Genomic DNA, 19,938 nt, shown 5'->3' on the forward strand with positions numbered 1-19,938 from the left:
ATGTGACTGGGCCACTTAGTAGCTATGTGAACTTGGGCAAGTTGTTAAATTCTTCCTACCTTAAATTCTGTATTTATAAAAGGGAGCTCGAAAACTATTGTCAGTTCTTGGGGGTTTTGGTGAACTTAGGTGCTGGGAAGAGTCCACTGGTTAAGCAATGCTTGTTGCTGAGCCTCTTCAGTTTTCCCATCCAAAGAAGAACATGAAAGGGTCTTCCAGGGTTCTGAGGCAAAGTTAGAAGCAAAAGGAAGCTTCTGTTATACCTTAATGCAAACCTTGCATTCGACCCACTGTAACGTATGTGTTGTCATAAATATTTTCTGAAAAACATTCTAATAAAAGTGACACTCCAGGAAGATGTTTGCTGGGTAATATATTGAGATCTGGAGTCAAACTAATGAGTACTCTTCAAAAAGTGGCTTAGCCTCTTTGAGCCTCAGTTTCCTGGTGTATAAAGTGGAGATAAAATATAGTGCTTACTTCACAAAATTGTAGTGAGGATTAAATAAGAACATGTTATAAATCACCTACATATATAATGAATACTCAAGTATTTAGCTATTTTTATTATCCTCATTAAAAGATTCAGAATAAATGGATCAGAGCAGAGTGAGACAGAGTCATTGTAAAGCTGACCCCTTTTGAGGTCAGGAACCCCTTTAAAAACCTGGCAAAAGGGGGATCCCTGGGTGGCTCAGCGGTTTAGCACCTGCCTTCCGCCCAGGGCGTGATCCTGGAGTCCCAGGATCAAGTCCCGGGATCGAGTCCTGCGTCGGGCTCCCTGCATGGAGCCTGCTTCTCCCTCTGCCTCTGCCTGTGCCTCTCTCTCTCTCTCTCTCTGTCTCTCATGAATAAATAAATAAAATCTTAAAAAAAAAAAGAACCTGGCAAAAGCTATGGGCCTCTTCTCAGAAAAAACATGCACACACTCAAAGTTTTACTTATCATTTCTTCTTCTTCTTCTTCTTCTTCTTCTTCTTCTTCTTCTTCTTCTTCTATGAAGCTTTTTTGGGGCGCACCCGGGTGGCTTAGTGATTGAGTGTCTGCCTTTGGCTCAGGTCATGATCCTGGGGTCCTGGGATCAAGTCCCACATTAGGGTCCCAGTCTCCTTCTCCCTCTGCCTATGTCTCTGGCTTTCTCTGTGTGTCTCTTATGAATGAATAAAGTTTTTATATATAAAAGAAGAAACTTTCTGTTTAAAAAAATTTTTTTTAATTTGAGAGACAGAGGGGGAGAAGCAGACTCCCTGCAAGGCTTGGAGCCTGATACAGGGCTTGATCCCAGGATCCTGAGATCATGACCTGAGCCAAAGACAGAGGCTTACCTGAGCCACTCAAGGTGCCCTTCAGTTATCATTTTTAAAGTGTTTGAAGAATGTGTGAAGAAGTGATTAGATGGATGGATGAAAGGATGAACCTTATCTGAAGCTGTTTTTGCTTATTTCTCTTGGTGTAGCCCCAGGCCCTTGGGTCCCTCAGTCTGTTTTCCCAAGAACCATGAGACAAGTGGAATAAAGATCAGCTTTATTACTGGCATGAAGGCAGGGAGGTGGTGACAGTGCCAGGCCCTTCTGTGGGTGAGGGGACAGAGGGCTCGATCAGCCCACACTGATCCTCCAAGCTGGACTCTCAGTGAGGTCCGTGGCTCCAGGTGCCTCTGGCTTTCAGCAGAAGCAGTGGGTGGGCAGGCAGGCAGACTGCTAGTTACTGAATGGGTAGGCTTCTCAGGGCTGTTCTGGAGCTGGGGTTGGGCTGGAGTTGGCAGTAGGTGGGGGGCGAGGTTGGATATCCCTGGTGCGCATATAGGACAGCAGCTGCTCTGGAATCTCAGCCAGCACGTCCTTGGCTAGTCGGGCCATACTCAGCACCTGGTTTCCCGACCGGTCGACATAGTCTCGGAATGGGACGAACTGAGACAGGCACAATCAGATAATGGCCAGGGAAGAGAGGAATGGGAAGGGGAGCAGTAAGGAGGTTGCCTCTTTGACCCTTAACATCTCTTTCCGAACACCACACTGTCTTTTTCCTCTGATCTTGGATGGCTTTCCATTATTTACTTTCTCCCCTCCCCCCTTTTCACCTTCAGTCTACTTCAGTTTGGCTTCACGCAGTACTGACACTGCTCTTAGCAATGTAATAGCCCTATATTCCCAAATCAGTCCAGTGGGCTATAATTGTCAGTCCTCATCTTGCTTGACTTTTCTTTAGCTTTTCATTACATTTTACCATAATCTTCCTAGACACATCCCGCTCTTGACATACCACACTCTTCTGTATTTTCTCGTTCCTTTCTGGGTGCTCCTTCCCTTCACCCCCATTCCTCTGGGTCTACCTGATTTCTAAACCTGATCACTTCTCTCTCTCAGTTCTCTTCCTGTGTTGATTTCATACACTTCCATGACTTTAAAAACTGTAGTCTGATGACTCCCAAATTTATACATCCATCCCTGGCCTCTTTTTTTAAAGGTCCAGAGCCACATTTTAGTTGCCCATATCATATCACTTGTCTTAGATACCTCAAACCCAGTGTGTTTACAACTGAATTCTGGCCCTGACTGCCAAATGGTTCCTCCTCCAGGTTTCCCCTTCCCAATAAATGGGACTGTCACTCAACCAGTTGCTCAAGCTAGCAAACAGAGTCATCCATGAAGCTCTCCTCAGTCCCCATCACCATTTAATCAAAGCATCAACTCTTGTAAAAAATTTTTTAAAATAATCTTTTGAACCTGCTTCTTCTCCATCCCCATTGCTTCCATTCCTGTCCAGATTCCTGTCATCTCTCCTCTACTGCTTCAAAGTCTTCCTCACTGACAGGTCTGTCTACTTGCCTTCTCTCTCACCCTGTTGCAGTCAACTCTCCATGCAGCAGAGCTCCTCTTAAAATGAAAGTCTGACCACCTCAGCCCCCTATATAAAATCCTTCAAGAGCTTTCCAGTTCTTTAGAACAAAACTCCAAATCTTCATCATAATCAGCAAGGCTTTGTCTCCCTCTTCTTCACATTTACTGGGATCCTGCCACCCTGGCCTCTTGCCTTTTCCATGTTTGAGCTAATACTTCTGAGCCTCAGGGCCTTTGCACATGCTACTCCTCTACCTGCAATACTTAGGTAGAGCAACCTTCCTTTAGGTTTCGGCTCAAAGGCCATTTCCTTATAAGAAGCCTTCCCTCACTACCCTACTAAGTCAGGTCCCTGTTACAGGCTCTTACAGTGACTTTTGCTGTTCCTCTGGAGCACTTATCACAATGTAGAGTTGTTTAGCTGTGTGATTATTATTGGTTGCCTCCACTAGAGGGCGGGGTTTTGGGGAATCTCCTATTCTATGGATACATTAGGGCTGCGGCAACCTGCCTGATCCTCAAAAAGAATTTGTTCAATGAATGCAGGACTGCTGAAAGAGTAACAGGGAGAAAGGTAGGTGATTAAGAAGACAGTAAGGGAGAGTGGCTGCCAACTTAGCCTGTCCTTCCCACTGTGCCTTTTGGCTCCATGACTTCCTCTTCCTGGTTAGGTCTACCTGAACGATGTCCCGCTCTGCATAGCGTCCCCTAGAGGACACGCGCACATCATCACCATCCAGTTCTTCCATTGCTGCAGAGAAGACACTCCTCAGCTGATTGCCCTCTCCCACACCAACCCATGCAACCCCCCTCTTTGTTAGCTCCGCTTCGGAGTCATCATGAAAATATTTTTTTTCGTGAAAATTTTTAATGGTTGTATTCAAGTCCTAACAAGTTTTAGGCACTGCTACGGAGTTGTTACTATGTATTCCCATGCATTCCATCCTCCCAGGAACCCCAAGAGGGAAATACTCATATCAACAGCCTTGGTTATAATAAGAAAATAGGTTCAGAGAAGGGCTGGGACTTGGCCAAGGCCTAATATAGTCATCCATCTTATCTTTTATGTGAGGCAGGCCCAGGTGCCCAGATCCTCCCCTATTTTCTCCAGTTCTTGGTCTCATTTACAGATACCCCCGATCCTACTCACCTTCAAACATGGCTGGTCCCACACCAACAATAATGATAGACATAGGCAGTGAGGAGGCCTGTGAGGGAAAGAGGTTGAATGGTAGGGGTGAGCAGTCATAACAATGGAGGTAACTGTTGGGGACAATTCTCTGTGCATGTATCATGTTTCTGTACATCTTGCAAGCAGAGGCACTGATTCCCTTTGTTCCAGAATATCTTTTCAAGGATGTCTGCATATCAAATAGCCTTGAAAGATAGAGTATCTTCCTTTGGAGCAAAGGTCAGGTTTGCTTAATAAAGTATCTCACACTGGAATAAAGGGTGGGCATGCTTATTGCCCATTATAAAAGATTCAGATATCCTAAGTTCAGAGTTTCTGATCTATAATACATCCCACTATGGATTCAGGTATCATTTGACCCTCTTCACATCATCTTTTGGAAACTGAGACTTAGAATCAGAGAAAATGCTGATAATCAAGCTACTAAGAATTGCTGAGAATAACAAAGTCCTTTGTCTCCAATCCAGGAGTCTTGTGTCTTCTGCCAGCATCCATGAGACTGGTAGGCTAATTTGTTAGCTTGCAAGTAGGGTAAAATCTCAAGCCCTTCACAGTTGTTAATAGTGCCCCTCTATGCCAAGACCACCTCTTTAGACTCACACTGACAATGGCCTCCTTGGTCTGTGTCATGTCAGAGATGACCCCATCAGTGATGATGAGCAGAACATAGTACTGGGAACCATCAGAGATCTTGGCTGCCGCCCTGGTTAAGAGTCCAAGATCAGAATTCAGCTGAAAGCTCAGAGAAGCCAAGGGAACACCCTACCCCTAAAGCTTCCATAGTCAGTTTATAAGCAGTGGACAGGGATTCAGGTTTCTGAAGCTCATGCTTCTTTCCCAAACCTGGATGCCTGCCCCTGCCTGACATCCTCCAGTAACATTTATGGAGAACCTATTATGGTAGGTACTGTGTTATAGTAGGCACTAGAAGTACACAATGAGAAAAAAACAAATTCATCCCAGCCCTCTCGAGGAAAGACAATTAACCCCCAAATCACAGAAATAGGTATAATTACTCTTTTGATGAGTACTGTGATGGAAAGGGACACTGGTATGACAGTGTCTAGTAGAGGATCCTGACATGGTCCAGCAGGTCAATGCAGGCTTCTTTAAGGAAACAATGTTTGAGGTTGAAGGAGAAGCTAAACCAAGGGGAGGATCATTCCGGGCAAAGGGAGCAGCACAAACAAGGGCCCTGTGATGGGACTGGAGGAAGCCCAATGTGTCTGGAGCCCAGAAAATGAGGGAAGCAAAGTGGACCATGGGGCTGAGATGGGGCAGGGGCCAGATCACACAGGGCTCTGACAGCCCCTGGAAAGATTTTGTTTTTTATACATGAGCAAGACCAAAAGCTAAAGGCCTCCTTTCCTTCTGTGTTCCTTTTCCTCTCTGCTGGCCATCTCCCATTGCCTATGCTGCTGAGTCCTTAGCCAGTCTAATTGCTACTCCTTTTCCTTCTCTCACCATCAATCTTTGAATCCAAGACTTTTCCATCTGAAAAGGACTTCAGAAGTCATTGAGTCCAGTCCCCTTATTTTACATATAAGGAAAATGTGACCTTCAGAGAGCACAAAGGTCATGGTACACCCTGGTCTCCTGACTCCCAGTCTTAGGCCCTTAGTGGGTTGGAAAGGACAGAGCTGCACTATCCAATAAGGCAGCCCCTGGCCACATGTGACCATTGAAATTTAAATTAATTAAGGTAAGTAGAAGTAAATGTTTGGTTCCTTGTTCACCTGAGCTACTTTTCTAGTGCTCAGTAAGAGAACCCAGCTAAGCCTGAAGCCTGAACTCTTGATTCCTTCACTCTCCATTCCTGGCCTGTTCTTTGGATACTCCTCCATACACATTGTACATTCTGTCCATAATATACTGTTACTGTTTCCTGAGCTTGCCCCTTTATGGTTCTGTACTTTTCACATGCTTTTCCTTCTGCCAGGCCTACTCTGCATCTCTTTCTCTGATAAAGTCCAACTTGCCCTGCAGTCCTCTCCAAAAGTTAGGCTGCCTTGGGTCTCTCAGACTAAGTTATACCCTCCTCTCCTCTCCTTCTGCCTTCTAGGATACTGCCCTCCAGGATTGGCTGTCAGCCCTTCCACATGGGTTTTCACACCCATGAGGGTACCAGCATGTGTGTCTGTGGAGACCCAAGGTCACAGGATACCTGGAGCATCCATTCTACTATATGACCTGGTGGATAAAGCTAGATGACTCTAAGTATATTTAAAACACCTTTTTCCCCCTCCAAAGTAAAGCAAACATGGACACAACGTGAGGAGAATGTAAAATTTGCATGAATTTTTAAGATAAATATGGTGCCTTCAAAGACATTTTCAGCCTGGTTGCTTTCAGCTGTGCCCCTAAGATTTCCCTGGGGGAAGCAATTGCTTGCCTTTGCCAACAGGCAACTTGCTGGAAAAGTCTGGGAAGCTCTGGCCTACGGAAAGTAATGATTTATTTATATTTCTGTCTCCTGCATCAGGGCGGGAGCTCCCAAGGGCAGAGACTAGATCTGATTCATCTATGAGTCTCCAGTGCCCCAGCAGAGAACTGAGCATACAGCAGATGCCCTTTGAATAGTAATAATGATAATAATAGTAACAGTAATAGCTGACACTTATAGCAGTTATGATGTAGCAGGCACTAGGTGCTTGACATATATTAACTTAGTTAGCCCTCACAACAACCCTATGGTATTGCTATTATTATTTTCATTTTACAATTGAGGAAACAGGCATAGAGAGGTTCAGGGTCTTGCTCAAAGTCACACAACTAGGGAGTGGTAGAGCGGGTGTATCAACTTAGCCAGTCTGGCTCCACAGCCCACATTCATACTACATTGCCTCTTTATTGAATGTTTATTCAATGAATGAATGAATGAACTAAGATAATAGTAAGAAATCTGTTTAATAACAACAAAAATATGCTCAGTCTCCAGTATTAAGTGAAAAAATCAGTAGTGAACCCCTACATGTAATTTTTTTAAATTAATTTTGTTGTTGTTGTTGTTGTTGTTTTAGTAATCTCTACACCCAGTGTGAGGCTTGAGCTCACGACCCTGAGGCCAAGAGTCTCATGCTCTTCTGACTGAGCCAGCCAGATGCTCCTGCAATGTAATTTGACTACAATTATGGATTCATAAGGAAAAAACTGTCAAGAACTGTATATACATCCATATTTCCATGAGCAGTATCCTGAGTGATTTCTTATTTCATTTCTCCATCCTTGAAATTTTCTACAGCAATGTTGGGTTACTTTCATAATTGAAAGAAACTATTATCTTCATTATGAATTACATAAACCATTGTTTTTAGGGAAAAGGGAAATCTATAGGCATATTAATCTCCCTGAAATCTTTCCATTTATATTCTTTTTAAAAATTTTATCTTTTTTACTTTCAAGCTTTCTGAGGTACTTTGTTTTAGCTAGTTCTTTTCTATTCAGCATATTATAGGGTTTACTTATTTTTTTATTCAATCAGAGAATCTTTTTCTTTTAATAGGTGAACTTATCCAATTTATGCTTGATGATATATGTTTCATTTTAGTTCTGTCATTTTATTTTATTTGCATTTTAGAAAGTGATTTGATATGTGATCTTGTTTTTTTTTTTATTCTGAAAATTTGGAGGGTTTTTTTTTTAAGTTTTTACTTATTTTACTCATTTAAGTAATCTCTACACCCAACGTGGGGCTTGAACTCACAACTCTGAGATCAAGAATCTCACACTCTTCTGACTGAGCCATCCAGGCACCCCTGGAGTTACTCTTCTATTTTTGGAAGTTACTTTCCTGTTTTTTAATCTACCATTTATTGACAACTTACTATGGGCCAGACACTGTGCTAATTATTCTTACTTTGTTATCTAATTTTAACCTCCCAGTAACCCTATAAAGAAATGCTATTGTTATCCATTATTATACTTATTTATAGGGATAGAATGAGGATTTAGAGAGGCTAACTTGCTTAAGGTTGGTCACATGGTTAGTGAGTGGTGGATCCAGGTCTGATGTGAAAGCTTGTGCCTTAACCATTGTGCTATAGGACTATGTCTCTTTTCCCCAAACTTGAGACCTGAATTGTTGTTCCCAGAGAGTGGGGTTGGGGTAGTTTGTTGACACCTTCTTTACCTCAGAATAAGGCATTTATCTCTTTATAGCAGAGCTTGGCCAACACTGAAAATTTTACCCTTTCCCTAAAGCCCAGGTTCACTCAAGAGTGGTCTTGACTAAAAAAAAAAAGAAAAAAAAAAAAAAAGAGTGGTCTTGACTATCCTTGGGAAATCAGTCCCCTGTCTGTGTCCCCTCATTTCCCCTGGCCCCCACCCAGTTCCCTTACCTGGCCACCTGGTTGATGACAGGAGCAAAGTAGGTGGGCCCATAGAGCTGCACTGTGCGCAGACTCTGAAAGTAGCTCTCCAACACACCATCAATGCCTGCACAGTTGGGATCCTCATCGTTGTTGTTCTGTCAGGGAGGAGGCCTTGCTGGGCTGAGCCAGGCAGGATATACCCAGGAGTGCTCTGATCCCAGCTTATTCCTTTTCTGCATTTCTCTCTCTCATGTTCCCCTCCAAACTCCAGCCCTGCTCCCCTCTCTGCTCTGCTACCCTCTCATTGTTTCCTGGTTCTCTGCAGGTACTTGACCCTGAGGAGAAATTCACCAACTTGAGTGGGCCAGATGCCAGGGCATGGATTGTAGGCTCTGGCCTATACTATACCAGGGGGAACTGGTGGGAGATCCGTCCCTCTGGAGGCAGTTTGGCCCCAAAGCCATAGGCTGGGAAGAGCTTGTCACTGTCATAGTCCTGGATGATTTCTCCCACTGCCTTGAGGGCCATGGCATAGGCGCTGAGTTGGTAGGGGCTCATGTAGTGCAGGGAGGTGGGCTGCAGAGGATTCCCTGTAGGGACACAAGACCCCCAGCCTCATGGTCACCTTGATCATTTATCTATTCACCTGTCCAGCCTTGTATACCTCCAACCACTTATCCATTCACCAACTCTTTAACCACATACTCCCTCATTATTTTGCCCAATCATCCATATGTTTAATTAATCCCTCTACCCATCCACCAACCCCTGTATCTATCCATCAATTTATACACTTATCCACATATCCATTTTTCCCATCCACTGGACATAAATACATCTTTCAGTCTACCCATCCATTTCTATCCATCTGCCTCTTCATTCTCTTATCCAGTATCCACCCAACTACCACCCATCCATCATTCCTATTCATTTCCATTCATCCTGTCTTCATATGGACTTCATCCACCTATCCACTCATTTAATTATCCTATCTACTTACCTGTTATTTTTCAGTTTGAACATATGTCTATTTGTCCACCTATTCATTCATCTACCTGTCCAACCTATTGTACTCACTAACCCATATATCACTTGGTTTGTTCATCTATTTACCCACCCAGTCAATACTCACTCACTTACCTCTTCATCTCTCTTTGTACCCCTATTATTTCCCATCCATTCGTTTACTCATCCACTTCTTGAGGTATCTCTCCTTTCAACGTTTTTTTGATTCATTTACCCACCTATTTTCTTGTACCCTCTGACTCCCGTTATGTCCAATAAACTCTCCCCAAAACTGTCCCAGTACGAGCCTGGCTGGACTTTGCCTCAAGCCTGGGATTACTGAGTAGGTAAACCTTTATCCCCAGGTCAGAATCCAGGCCAATCCCTACTGCATTACTTAAAATTCCTCCATATCCCATTCCCCCATCCACGCCTCACCATTAGAAGCTGTGAAGTCAATGGCTACTGTGAAGTTCAGCTGTGTCCTGTTGGGGAAGTAGATGGATTGAGAAGTGAGAGACCAATATTTATTATACCAGGATTTCTCAAACACTGGTATAGAAACGAATCACCTAGTGATAGTATTAAAATGCAGATTCTGATCTGGATGGTCTGGGTAGAGCCTGAAAGTCTACATTTCTAACAAACTCTCAGATGATGCAGATGTTGGTGGTCCATGGAGAACACTCTGGGTAGCAGAATTAAATGCCTACTGTGTGACAAATGTATGTAATTTATGTCATTTAACTTAAATCTTACTATAGCCCTGAAGTAGTAATTAACATCTCCATTTCTCATAGGAGAAAAGTAAGCTTCAGAGAAGCAAAGTACTTTACCTAGAGGTCTGCCCACCACTAGTGAACCAAGTGGAATGTCTCCTTTGTCTGCATGGGTTTTCCCTCTCTCTTGGCCTCTCCCTCTTGCCTGGCCATGATTTTTATCTGGACTCCAGTTAGGTTACTGGATCCATCTTTGAAGACCATTGGTCTGGCATCTTCCCATAGGGGGACTGGAAGCTAGGGATAAAAGGCAGCTCCATGAAGAGAACTAAGATGGGCAATACTATGCATTTTACAGAGCACTTTAAAATTTGCTAAGTGTTTAAAAGTTTATCTCCATGGACCCTAATCATTCATAAATAAGAAAACTGAGGCTTAGAATGGGAAGTAATTCAATGCTGGGCTTTTATCCCAGAACCTGGCTTGTGACTCACCCTCCCTTGATGTAATCAACAAAAGTGAATTCAGAGTCCACAGAGAAGGAGAGCAGCGTCACCTGTGGGACAGAGAGGCAGCCCTGCTACTTTGGAAAGGACAGTTGGGTGGCAGAGCAGGGAGGCACATGATTCCACCCCATATTCCCAACCCTGTCTAATTTCTGAAAGGGCAAAACAGAGGAAGCTGTCAGAAACAGATCTCAATTTCCAAAAGTGTATTGAATTGGGAAATACAACTTAAGTTTAAAAAAAAATTGTCAAAGCAGCAAAGATCAAACAATTTTCCTCAGGTGAGAAAACAAAAGAGACTTAAATGGAGCTACTTTGTGCCCAACATTACTATATCTGAGTAATCTGTGCCCACAAGCCTTCCTGTACTCCCTACATTTGTCATATTATGTCATTGGGAATAGAAACAGAAGAATCTAAGGAGGGCCAAAGCTCCAGGGAGCACTCACAGTTCCCGAGTTGACATATTTCTTCTTCTTACATTTCTTCCGAGGGTTAAGTACCTAAGAAGATAACAGTGATGGTGGGAAACAGGATGGGAGCTACAGACTGAGCACATTGGGATGGAGGGCCTGGGCAACCTGAACAGGGCTGGAGTTCTCACCTCATACACTGTGAACTGGTTCTGGGCCTTGCTCAGCTCCCGGTAGCTGGTGGTGAACTCACCGATGAAGTCATGGCTGCAGCGAGGCCAGGGGTGAGTGAGCAGCAGCTACTGTTGGGTGGAGCCATCCCTGAAACTAGTCTTTTGTTCCCACTATCCCCTGCCTCTACTTGGGCTGCAGGGCACTAGAGTTGGGCCCAGAAGAAAGGCCGAGAGGGAAAAAGGGAAGATGCAACCAAGAGGATCAGTTGTACTCAAGGTCCTGGCATCTGTTATCACCCTTCCTGACTCCTAAGGCCACTTTGGGTTCCTAGTGAATGTGCTGTGCATTATAGGAAGCTGTTTGGATTAACTACAAGAGAAGACAGTACTATGTGGGGCAATTCTACCTTCCATCCCGGTCCCAGTCATATACATCAATCTTCACTGTCCTGAAATGCAGGAGATAAACACAGGCTAGTGTGTATGATAAATCCTAGAAACACCATCACCTACTTAACAATACACAAATCATCCTCCCATACACCCATCTGTTTTTCCTTCAGTCTTCCTCCCAACACCCCATCCATCCTATTTATTCATTCATCAGTCCATGCACATACCCAACTGTCTGCTGCCACTTCTGTTATTTCTTCTATTGCTGTTTACACCACTATTACTATTCTTTACTATTTGTTGAGTCTTACTATATTCTAGGCATTGTTACCAGCACTTTCATAGTTTGACTCCTTTGATTTAACAACCATCCTATAAAGTAAGTACTATTATTCTTTTTTTTTTTTTAATAAGGAAACTGAAGTACAAAAAAACCTAGTAACTTGACTAAGGACCATAGCTAGTAAGTGATTGAGCTGATATTTAAACTCAGACATCCTGGTTCCAAAGACTTTGTTCTTAACTACTATGCCTAAGTCTTCCTATATGACCATATATCTATGTTGCAGTCCATACAACTATCCATCTAGCCACCCACCTACCCATACATTTGCTAATCTAATTACCTATTAATCCCAATCTTTATCTACCCATCTAACTATACATCCAGGCATTCACTGACTTACTGATGTATGTAGGCATCCATTTGTCCATTCCTCTGTCTAACCAAACACCCAATGATCGCATCTGTCCATATGATCATCTATTCATCTACATAACTATCAATTTATGTGCCCATCCATCTTTTGACCCACTCACCTGTCTTCATATTGTCCATTTATTACTTCATATGGTCAGCCTATCCATCTACTTTACACTCATTAATCAGCTAATTCATCTACTGGTCCTTCCATCCATCTGCCATCCATTTACCAATCTACCTTTTGCTCTACCTATTTATCCTCCTACTTTTTCAATCATCCCTCTGCCTCTCCAGCTATCTAACAGTCTCTCATATACCCATCCATCTATTCATTCATCCATTAATCCATCCATCATCTCTCCATTTAATGATCAGTCCACTTATCCATTTATCTTTTACCCATTCATTCATATCTGCTTCTACCCACCCCCCAGTCCTCTTATATACCCGTCCATCAGCATATCCATCCATCTGCCCTATATCCATGTATCTGTTTATTCATTTGTTCATTTACCCTTTCATCTACCCTTCCACCTATACATCCTCCTGTCCATCTATGTGGCCATCCATTTGCTTCCCCATCTACCTATCTCCATGCCCAAAACTCTGCCTCACCAAGCAGGATCCTCCAAAACTATTGTGACACTTTTGCCATCATTCTGTGGCCCAGGGATCCCATTCTTATACCCTTGTTCCCTTACTCCCTAGCTTACACCGAAACAGACCTGTCATAGTCTCCATTGCACAGTGCCCGCACAGGGATGCTGAAGGGTTGCCACACAGGATTCAGTGTATTTTTCACAACTTCCGTCTTGTGGCAGATGGTGAACCTGGAGAGGAGCAAGAGGACTGGAACCTGCCTTGGTGATAGGACTGAGCCCAGAGACAGAGCCTCATCCTCTTGGACATTCCTGGGATCTCCCTGCTTGTCTTTTTTTTTTTTTCCTAAGATTTTAAAAATTTATTTATTCATGAGAGACACAGAGAGAGAGGTGGAGACATAGGCAGAGGGAGAAGCAGGCTTCCTGTGGGGAGCCTGATGTGGGACTTGATCCCAGGACCCTGGAATCATGACCCAAGCAGAAGGCAGACGCTCAACCACTGAGTTACCCAGGTGCCCCTATCCACTCGTTAAACACATATTGTGTGCTGCTTTGAGTGAATTCAGAGCTCAGGTCTTGGTAGAGTCTAAGATGCCCCACATCCAGCCTAAGAGCCCTAATGGGCCCATGGTCACAGCAGAGCAGGGGTGGGTGCCGCTGGAGAAGACTTTGACTCACGTGCCATCCTCATTGCTTCTATAGAACACAAGGAAGGGGTCTGACTTCCCAAAGAAATCCTTCTTGTCCAGCTTGTTTGCACACAGTTGCATGGTGGCAATGTCCTAGGGATGAAGTTTGGCTGTTGACATCCAAATTGTTCATAGTGTCAAACAGTCCACTAAAGGAAGTTTGGGAGAGAAGGGAGCCTGTGGGTCCAGCATATGGCCTTACTGACCCGACAATTGCTAAGCTCCTCTGCAGTCAGCAATATGGTCCCACACTTCTTTCCTGGTACACCCCTGGAAGCAGAAAAAGCCTCTTTGTGAGGGGAGGGAGAGAAGGCAATGGAGATTGGGGTAGCCGATCTGGGATTAGGTGGGCGAATTAAATATGCCATTTACTGGCAGTCCTCTAAATGTATCCCTTTTTGTCCTGTATGGTTCCTTGCGGGGAAGGGCCTGACTTTAATAGGGAAGGGGTCTGTCGTCTGAAAGGAAGGGGCTAATCTGGCTTAGGTGGATGTGTTATAATGGTAGCTTGGGAAAGACATAGGATTTAAAGTCCTGAGTAAGTTATTTCCTCTTTTTTTGGGTCCTAGTTTCCTCTACTATGAAATGGGAATCATGCCCGCGTCTCGGGGCTGTGAAAAGACCTGAATGAGTGCATGGAAGGACAAGCAATTGGAAAGCTTTATTGATAAGAAGGTGGCTAAATTTCTCAAAGCAGACCTTGGTATCTACTATATGTCAGGCACTGTGCTAGGTATGAATTGGCCAGTTGGCACTCTCCAGTTCTGCTAGACTGCCCTCAGAGAGCTTCCAGAAGGAGGTGAGATGTCAAAGCCGATAGGCACGTTGAGTGTGATGTAGCGGGCCTGAATGTGGGAGAAGAATTTCTATCCAGACCCAGGGCAAAAGGCTGTTTTGTTAGATTAAAGATGCTGTACTTTCTGAAGAGTGAAATGAAATGTGAAGAGTGAAATAAAAAAGATGAGGGAAGCCTTATGACTCAAGCCCCTTCTGACTCAAGAAGGGACACTTTCATGTATTTGAAGGGTACATAGTAGGACACCCATCCTCAACATGCCTTGCCTTGGGTCTCCAAGTGGTCAGGGACCTTGCTGATAGGGCCTGTGAACCCTGACCCCAAAGTGATCCCAAGTGTGGCAGAGAGAATGCTAGGTCAGGAGTGTTCTGGGCTCAAATCCTGTCTCCAACTTACTATGTGATTTTTTTTCCTATCGTTAACTTGAATGTTGAACCATTTATTTGGCTCCCTCAATTTTTAACTCTTTGTGCTTTAAAAAGAGTGTGAGGACTTTAGGGACACTTCACCTGCACATCTAGGACCAAGTCTCTGATCTTACTGCTTTCTCTCTTTTCTTTGCCTCCTTAATGTTTTCCCTCACCTCCTTACCCAGTGTGAATTCTAGTCAATGATTATAATAATCAGTCCCTTGCATCCTACCCCTTATCCATTGCCCTTATTTGGAAGAACCACAGCCCCAGTTAAATCCAATTCTCTGCCCAATCCATACTGCACCTGTGCAACTGAATATGGCCAGAGGAAAACACACAATCTTGTTAACTGGTCTCACTTTTTTTTTTTTTTACATTTTTAAAATATTTATCTTAAGTCATCTCTAAACCCACTGTGGGGCTCAAACTCACAACCCTGAGATCAAGAGTCACATACATGCTCTACTGACTGAGCCAGGCAGGTGCCCCTACTTGGTCTCATTTTAAATGCATGACCATAAACCTCAAGAGGGTCTTTATCCATACTTCACTCTCCAGTTCTGCTAGATGGCAGTTTCACTCCTCCTCTCTCCCCAAACTCAGAAAGCCTCCTCCCCCATCCTCACTCAGCCAATGACCTTGTTTCCTACTTCACTGACAAAACTGAAGCAACCAGAAGAGAATGTCCACAGACCTACCACCACACCTACCTTGCCTCCAGTATCTTCACCCACGCAACTGTTGCTATAAATGACTATCCGTGTGCCTATTTATCCCTCTACTGTGTGCTACATTCTACACCCTCTTGCCTGTACATGGACATTATTCCAGCAATTCTCTTTTTTTTATGTCAATTTTTCAGTTTCTACTGGGTCATTCCCCTTAACATACAAATGTGCTATAATTTTTCTCATGTTAAAAAATGCAAACCTATTCTGACCTCACTTTCTTCCCTAACCACCCCTCCTTTTCTCTTCTCTATGCAGCAAAACCCCATGAAAGATTTCTTGACTTTCATTCCTCTCTTCCATTCTCTTCTAAACCTCTCCAACCAGGCTGTCACCCCTACCTCTTTCTTCAGAACTTCAGATCTGCAGCAGCATATGACATGGCTGGTCACTCTCTCCTCAATACACAACCTTCACTTTGCCTCCAGGACAACACCCCTTCTGTTGGTCCTCCTCCTACTTCATTAATGCTCCTTCTCAGTCTCCTTTTCTAGTTCTAACTCATGGAATCTCGGTGCTTGGTCTTTTCTTTCTCTGCTCATTCCCTGGGTGATTTCATCTAGTCTCTTGGTCTGAAAGAGCATCTACAACTCATGCATTGTATTACCTATTTGACATATCTGCTAGGATGTCTAATAAAAACTATCAAATTTGACAGGAGTCAGACTGAACTCCTGATTAAATCCCCCTGCAATGTACTTCTCACTCACTTTTTTTTTAACCATCTCATGGCAACTCCCTCCTTCCAGGTGTTCAGGCCAAAAGGCTTGGTGTCATCCTTGATTCCTCTTTTCCTCTCATGTCTATATTCAACCTGCCAGGGATCTGTTGGCTACACTTTCAAGTTATAACCAGATCTGACCACTACTCTCCTTCACTGCTATCACCTTGGATTACTGTAATAGCCTCTCAATGGGATCCCTGCTACTGTCTTCGTCCACTCAAAGTTTATTCTCAATCCAGCAGCCATCATCATTATTTGAAAACATAGTCATATCATGTCACTTGTGTCTTCAGAGCCTTCCAGCGATTCCTAACTCAGAGTAAAAGCTAAAGTCCTTACAGTGGCTACAAGACACTAAACTGTTAACTCTTCAATCTCATCTCCTAATTCTTCCTCTTTGCTCACTTGGCTATAACCACACTGGCCTCTTTGCTGCTATTTGAACATATCAGACTTTTGTACTGGCAGCTTCTTCTGCCTAGAACATTCCACCTCCAGATATTTACATGGCTCACTTCCTTACTTCCTTCAGGTCATTGCTCTGAAGTTACCTCTCCATAAAGCCTACTCAATCACTCTGCTGAGTAATACAAGTCCCACCCATCCAGCATTTCCAATCCTCCTAATTCTGCTCTACTTTGCCTTTTTCCCATAGTACTTAATGTCTTCTAATATATAATTTACTTATTTATCATGTCTATTTTTACAGTTTCTCATCCCCCTCCTTTTATAGTATAAGCTCCCTGAGGGCAGAAACCTTTGTTATATTCATCATTACAACCCAAGCCCCTTGAACAGTGGCTGACATAGAGTACATGCCCAGTAGTATTTATGGAATGGATGAGTCCCTGGTGCCTAGCACAGGGTATGCTATACAAAATATGCTAATAAATATTTAGTGAGTGAATGTAATGGAAATCCCAGGGGTCTTGATTTAGTGAGGGGAAGCTTTCTGGAGGAAAAGCTTAGAAATGGACCTTAAGGATAGAATCAGACTTAGAAAAAGAGTGAGGTGAGAGAGAGAGAGAGAGGAGAGAGAGAGGACAAGACAAGACATATCAGGCCTGAGACTGACTTGAATGGAGCCCTAGATATTGGTCTTTCCTGGGAGGGTGATAGGAACCATTGAAGGCTCCTGAGTAGGGGGAGTCCCAGGCTTCACTGCTATTGGATCAACAGTATCTTTGGGAGGAGAATTTGGAGGCACCCACCCTTCCCCAGCACCCCTTCTTGTTCAGCTCACGTGAGGGGTCGCTCTACACGGCTGCCCTGACCGCCAATCACCTCTCCCAGTGCCAGGAATGCTTGTCCCAGGAAATCCTGCACCAGGACATGGAGTCAGGAAGGCCAGGAGGGGCTGGGGATGCAGAGTCCCAGCCCAGCCCTGGCGATACTGCTGCACCAACCACTGTATTCCACGGTGGCTGAATGCTAGAAGCATCGCCCTGCCTGTGCTTTAAAGGAGGGGCAAGGGGTCCCCAGACCAATTCGGCTTCTTGGTCCTGCTGTCAGTTTAAGCTGCTCTCCACAATGCCATCCCACACCTCACCTTCCATTCCACACCCCACCATCCCAAAGCCAGCCCTGTTCAGCCTCACCTTCTGTGTGTCCCAGAGGGGGCCGAGAAGGAAGAGGAACAGTGAGTAAAAGACAAGGTTGGGAAACCAAGAGTCAGGAGCAGGAGAGGAGGGCTGGGAGGGTAGGTTTGGACCCAAGAAGGTAGAGTTGGGGTGGAGGGGTAGGAGGGTACTAAGGAAGGTTGGTTAACACTGAGCGCCTCCTGTGTGCCTGACCAGCCCGCGAGGGGACGCTCGCTCACCGGTTTGGAGATGTTGGTTTTGGAGTCAACGTTGTATCTGGGAAGAGAGTGGAATCAGCATAAGGTGGGGCTGGCAGGGACAGCCTGGAAAAGGTTTTGGGTTTTGAATCCTGGTTAAAATTGTGGGTAGAGGGAGGGGTAGACTTGGATCCAGATTCAATTAGGATCTCCTTTAGGGCAGGAGTTAGGATTGCAATCAGGGATGAGGCCAAGTCTGGGGCCTGTTGGGGATGGGGTCATGTCAGGGGCCGGGACCTAGATGGAGCCTGAGCTAAATTAGAGTGCAAAGCTTTGGGCCCTACTATGTCTGGGGAATGAACTGGATTGGATCTCATCTAAGGGCAGGGCCAAGCTGGACTTGGGGACGGAGCTAAGACTAGAGTGGAGGCCTTTAGATTGGAACCAAACGGCCTGGTGGAGAAGCTAGGCTGGGAGGCCGGGCTGGGGAGGAGCCTGCCAGAATTTTGCTTGGATCCTGGTGGGGGGGCGGGGGCGGTCCAACCCAGGATTCTGGGCGGGGCTCACACATCGAAGCGAAGGTTTTGCTTTTCCTCAAAGAAGTAGTCCAGGACGAATTTGCGCACAAAGTCTGGGTTCAGGGTGTTGTCGATCACCTCTGTCCTTCCGAACTGGATAGGGGGCGGAGAGTCAGAAGGGGCCTGCAAGGGAGCAGGTGATAATGGGGGAGGGGAGGGCAGCCCTTGGCTGGGAGAGGGCTCTCAGACTCACCTCTCGCCACTCCTGGCTGGCCCGGCTCTGCGTGTAAAGCACCACCACTGCAGGCGAGAGTGGAGGCAGGGAAGGAAGGATGTTGGGTTGGCCCGAACCCCTCCCCACCCCTCAGTCGCGCCAGGACCCTAGTTCCCCCTCCCATCCCTGGCGCCTCCTACTGGGGTCCGACTTGGAGAAGGTGTCGAGGTCCAGCAGGTTCCTAGAGAAAGCAACAGAGAGAGGGTGGGTCATTCTGGAGCCCAGTACCTCGACTCTGCCCTGAATTGGGCACCCAGGGTAGGCATGGGGCTCAAATCGTATCTCCCTCCCCCATTACTACATCGAGTGGAGAGTTGTTGAGAGGGGAGGTGGGGGGGTGGTCCGCGTTATCAGCACCCTGGACAGCACCGGAAATATCAGCTCAAGAATTGTTATCTCTGCGTCCACAGTCTTCAAGGGCCCAGGAAAGAGGGTTAGCCCCAGAACTTTGTCCTCCTGGGGCCCAGATCCTACTGGATCCCCATGACCCATCCCTTGAACCTGCAGGCTGAGCTTTCTTTTGCGGGTGGAGCTGTTCAAAGAAACCCCCTCCCCGAACCCGCCAGCGACTCCCCTAAGTCTGAATTTGAGATTTTCCGGCCCTGGATGCTTCTCCCCCTCCCTCCCCCCGGGATCTAGCTCCTGTCCGCGCCAAGCCCCATTGCCGATTCGGGCAGGGGCAGCGCCTACGCCCTCCCCAGTGTGGCGGCTCACCGGCAGGACACGGTAATTTCAATCTTGGTGGCCGGGACGCTGCGTTCGGAGGCTCCGCTGAGAGACATGGCTGGTCGAGTGGCCGGAGCTGCGGGAGGCTGTGAGACGGGGGCCGCCCGGGCTAGGGGCGGCGGCAGCGGTGGGGCTGGTCCATGTGCCGCCGCGATAGCGGCGGCGGCGGCGGCTGCACTCCCTCCAGCCCTGCTCGCACTCCCGCCGATGGAGCCTTGACTGTGGCCGCCGCCGGCAGCAGCGACTCCAGATGGTAACCTAGCCCCGCCCGGCCCTGCGGGTGGCCCCCGCCCCATTGGAGCAGCCTCGAGCCGGCTGGGAACCTAACCCCGACCCCAACTCCAGCCAGCGCATTTCATTCTGGCAACCCGCGCCTCCCCCCGCAAAAAAAAAAAAAAAAAAAAAAACACACACACACACACACACACACACACACA

General features: G+C 45.7%; 1 protein-coding gene and 1 long non-coding RNA gene across 3 annotated transcripts in view; one reads left to right on the top strand and one right to left on the bottom strand.

Annotated features, from left to right (window-relative positions):
- LOC140609886 (uncharacterized) overlaps window positions 1-6,362 on the top strand; it is a 25,216-nt gene extending 18,854 nt beyond the window's left edge. For both annotated transcript variants that reach the window (XR_012011599.1, XR_012011598.1), the window contains exon 3: window positions 6,095-6,362. This is a non-coding gene — a long non-coding RNA (uncharacterized lncRNA). The remainder of the gene's footprint in view (window positions 1-6,094) is intronic.
- CPNE9 (copine family member 9) lies at window positions 1,508-19,857 on the bottom strand. The gene is made up of 20 exons (XM_072785251.1): window positions 19,490-19,857; window positions 18,916-18,956; window positions 18,755-18,801; window positions 18,551-18,654; window positions 18,026-18,062; window positions 17,450-17,526; window positions 13,752-13,815; window positions 13,535-13,638; window positions 12,980-13,084; window positions 11,566-11,607; window positions 11,177-11,252; window positions 11,022-11,075; window positions 10,561-10,622; window positions 9,786-9,832; window positions 8,751-8,932; window positions 8,370-8,497; window positions 4,633-4,735; window positions 3,991-4,048; window positions 3,518-3,591; window positions 1,508-1,910 (listed from the first exon to the last, which is right to left on the bottom strand). Exons 1-20 carry the CDS (start codon window positions 19,795-19,797, stop codon window positions 1,725-1,727), a joined length of 1,899 nt encoding a protein of 632 aa, XP_072641352.1. The 5' UTR covers window positions 19,798-19,857; the 3' UTR covers window positions 1,508-1,724.
- Between the last annotated feature and the right edge of the window lie 81 nt (window positions 19,858-19,938).

The sequence above is a fragment of the Canis lupus genome, chromosome 19 (assembly GCF_048164855.1).
Source record: "Canis lupus baileyi chromosome 19, mCanLup2.hap1, whole genome shotgun sequence".
Taxonomy (NCBI): Eukaryota; Metazoa; Chordata; class Mammalia; order Carnivora; family Canidae; genus Canis; species Canis lupus.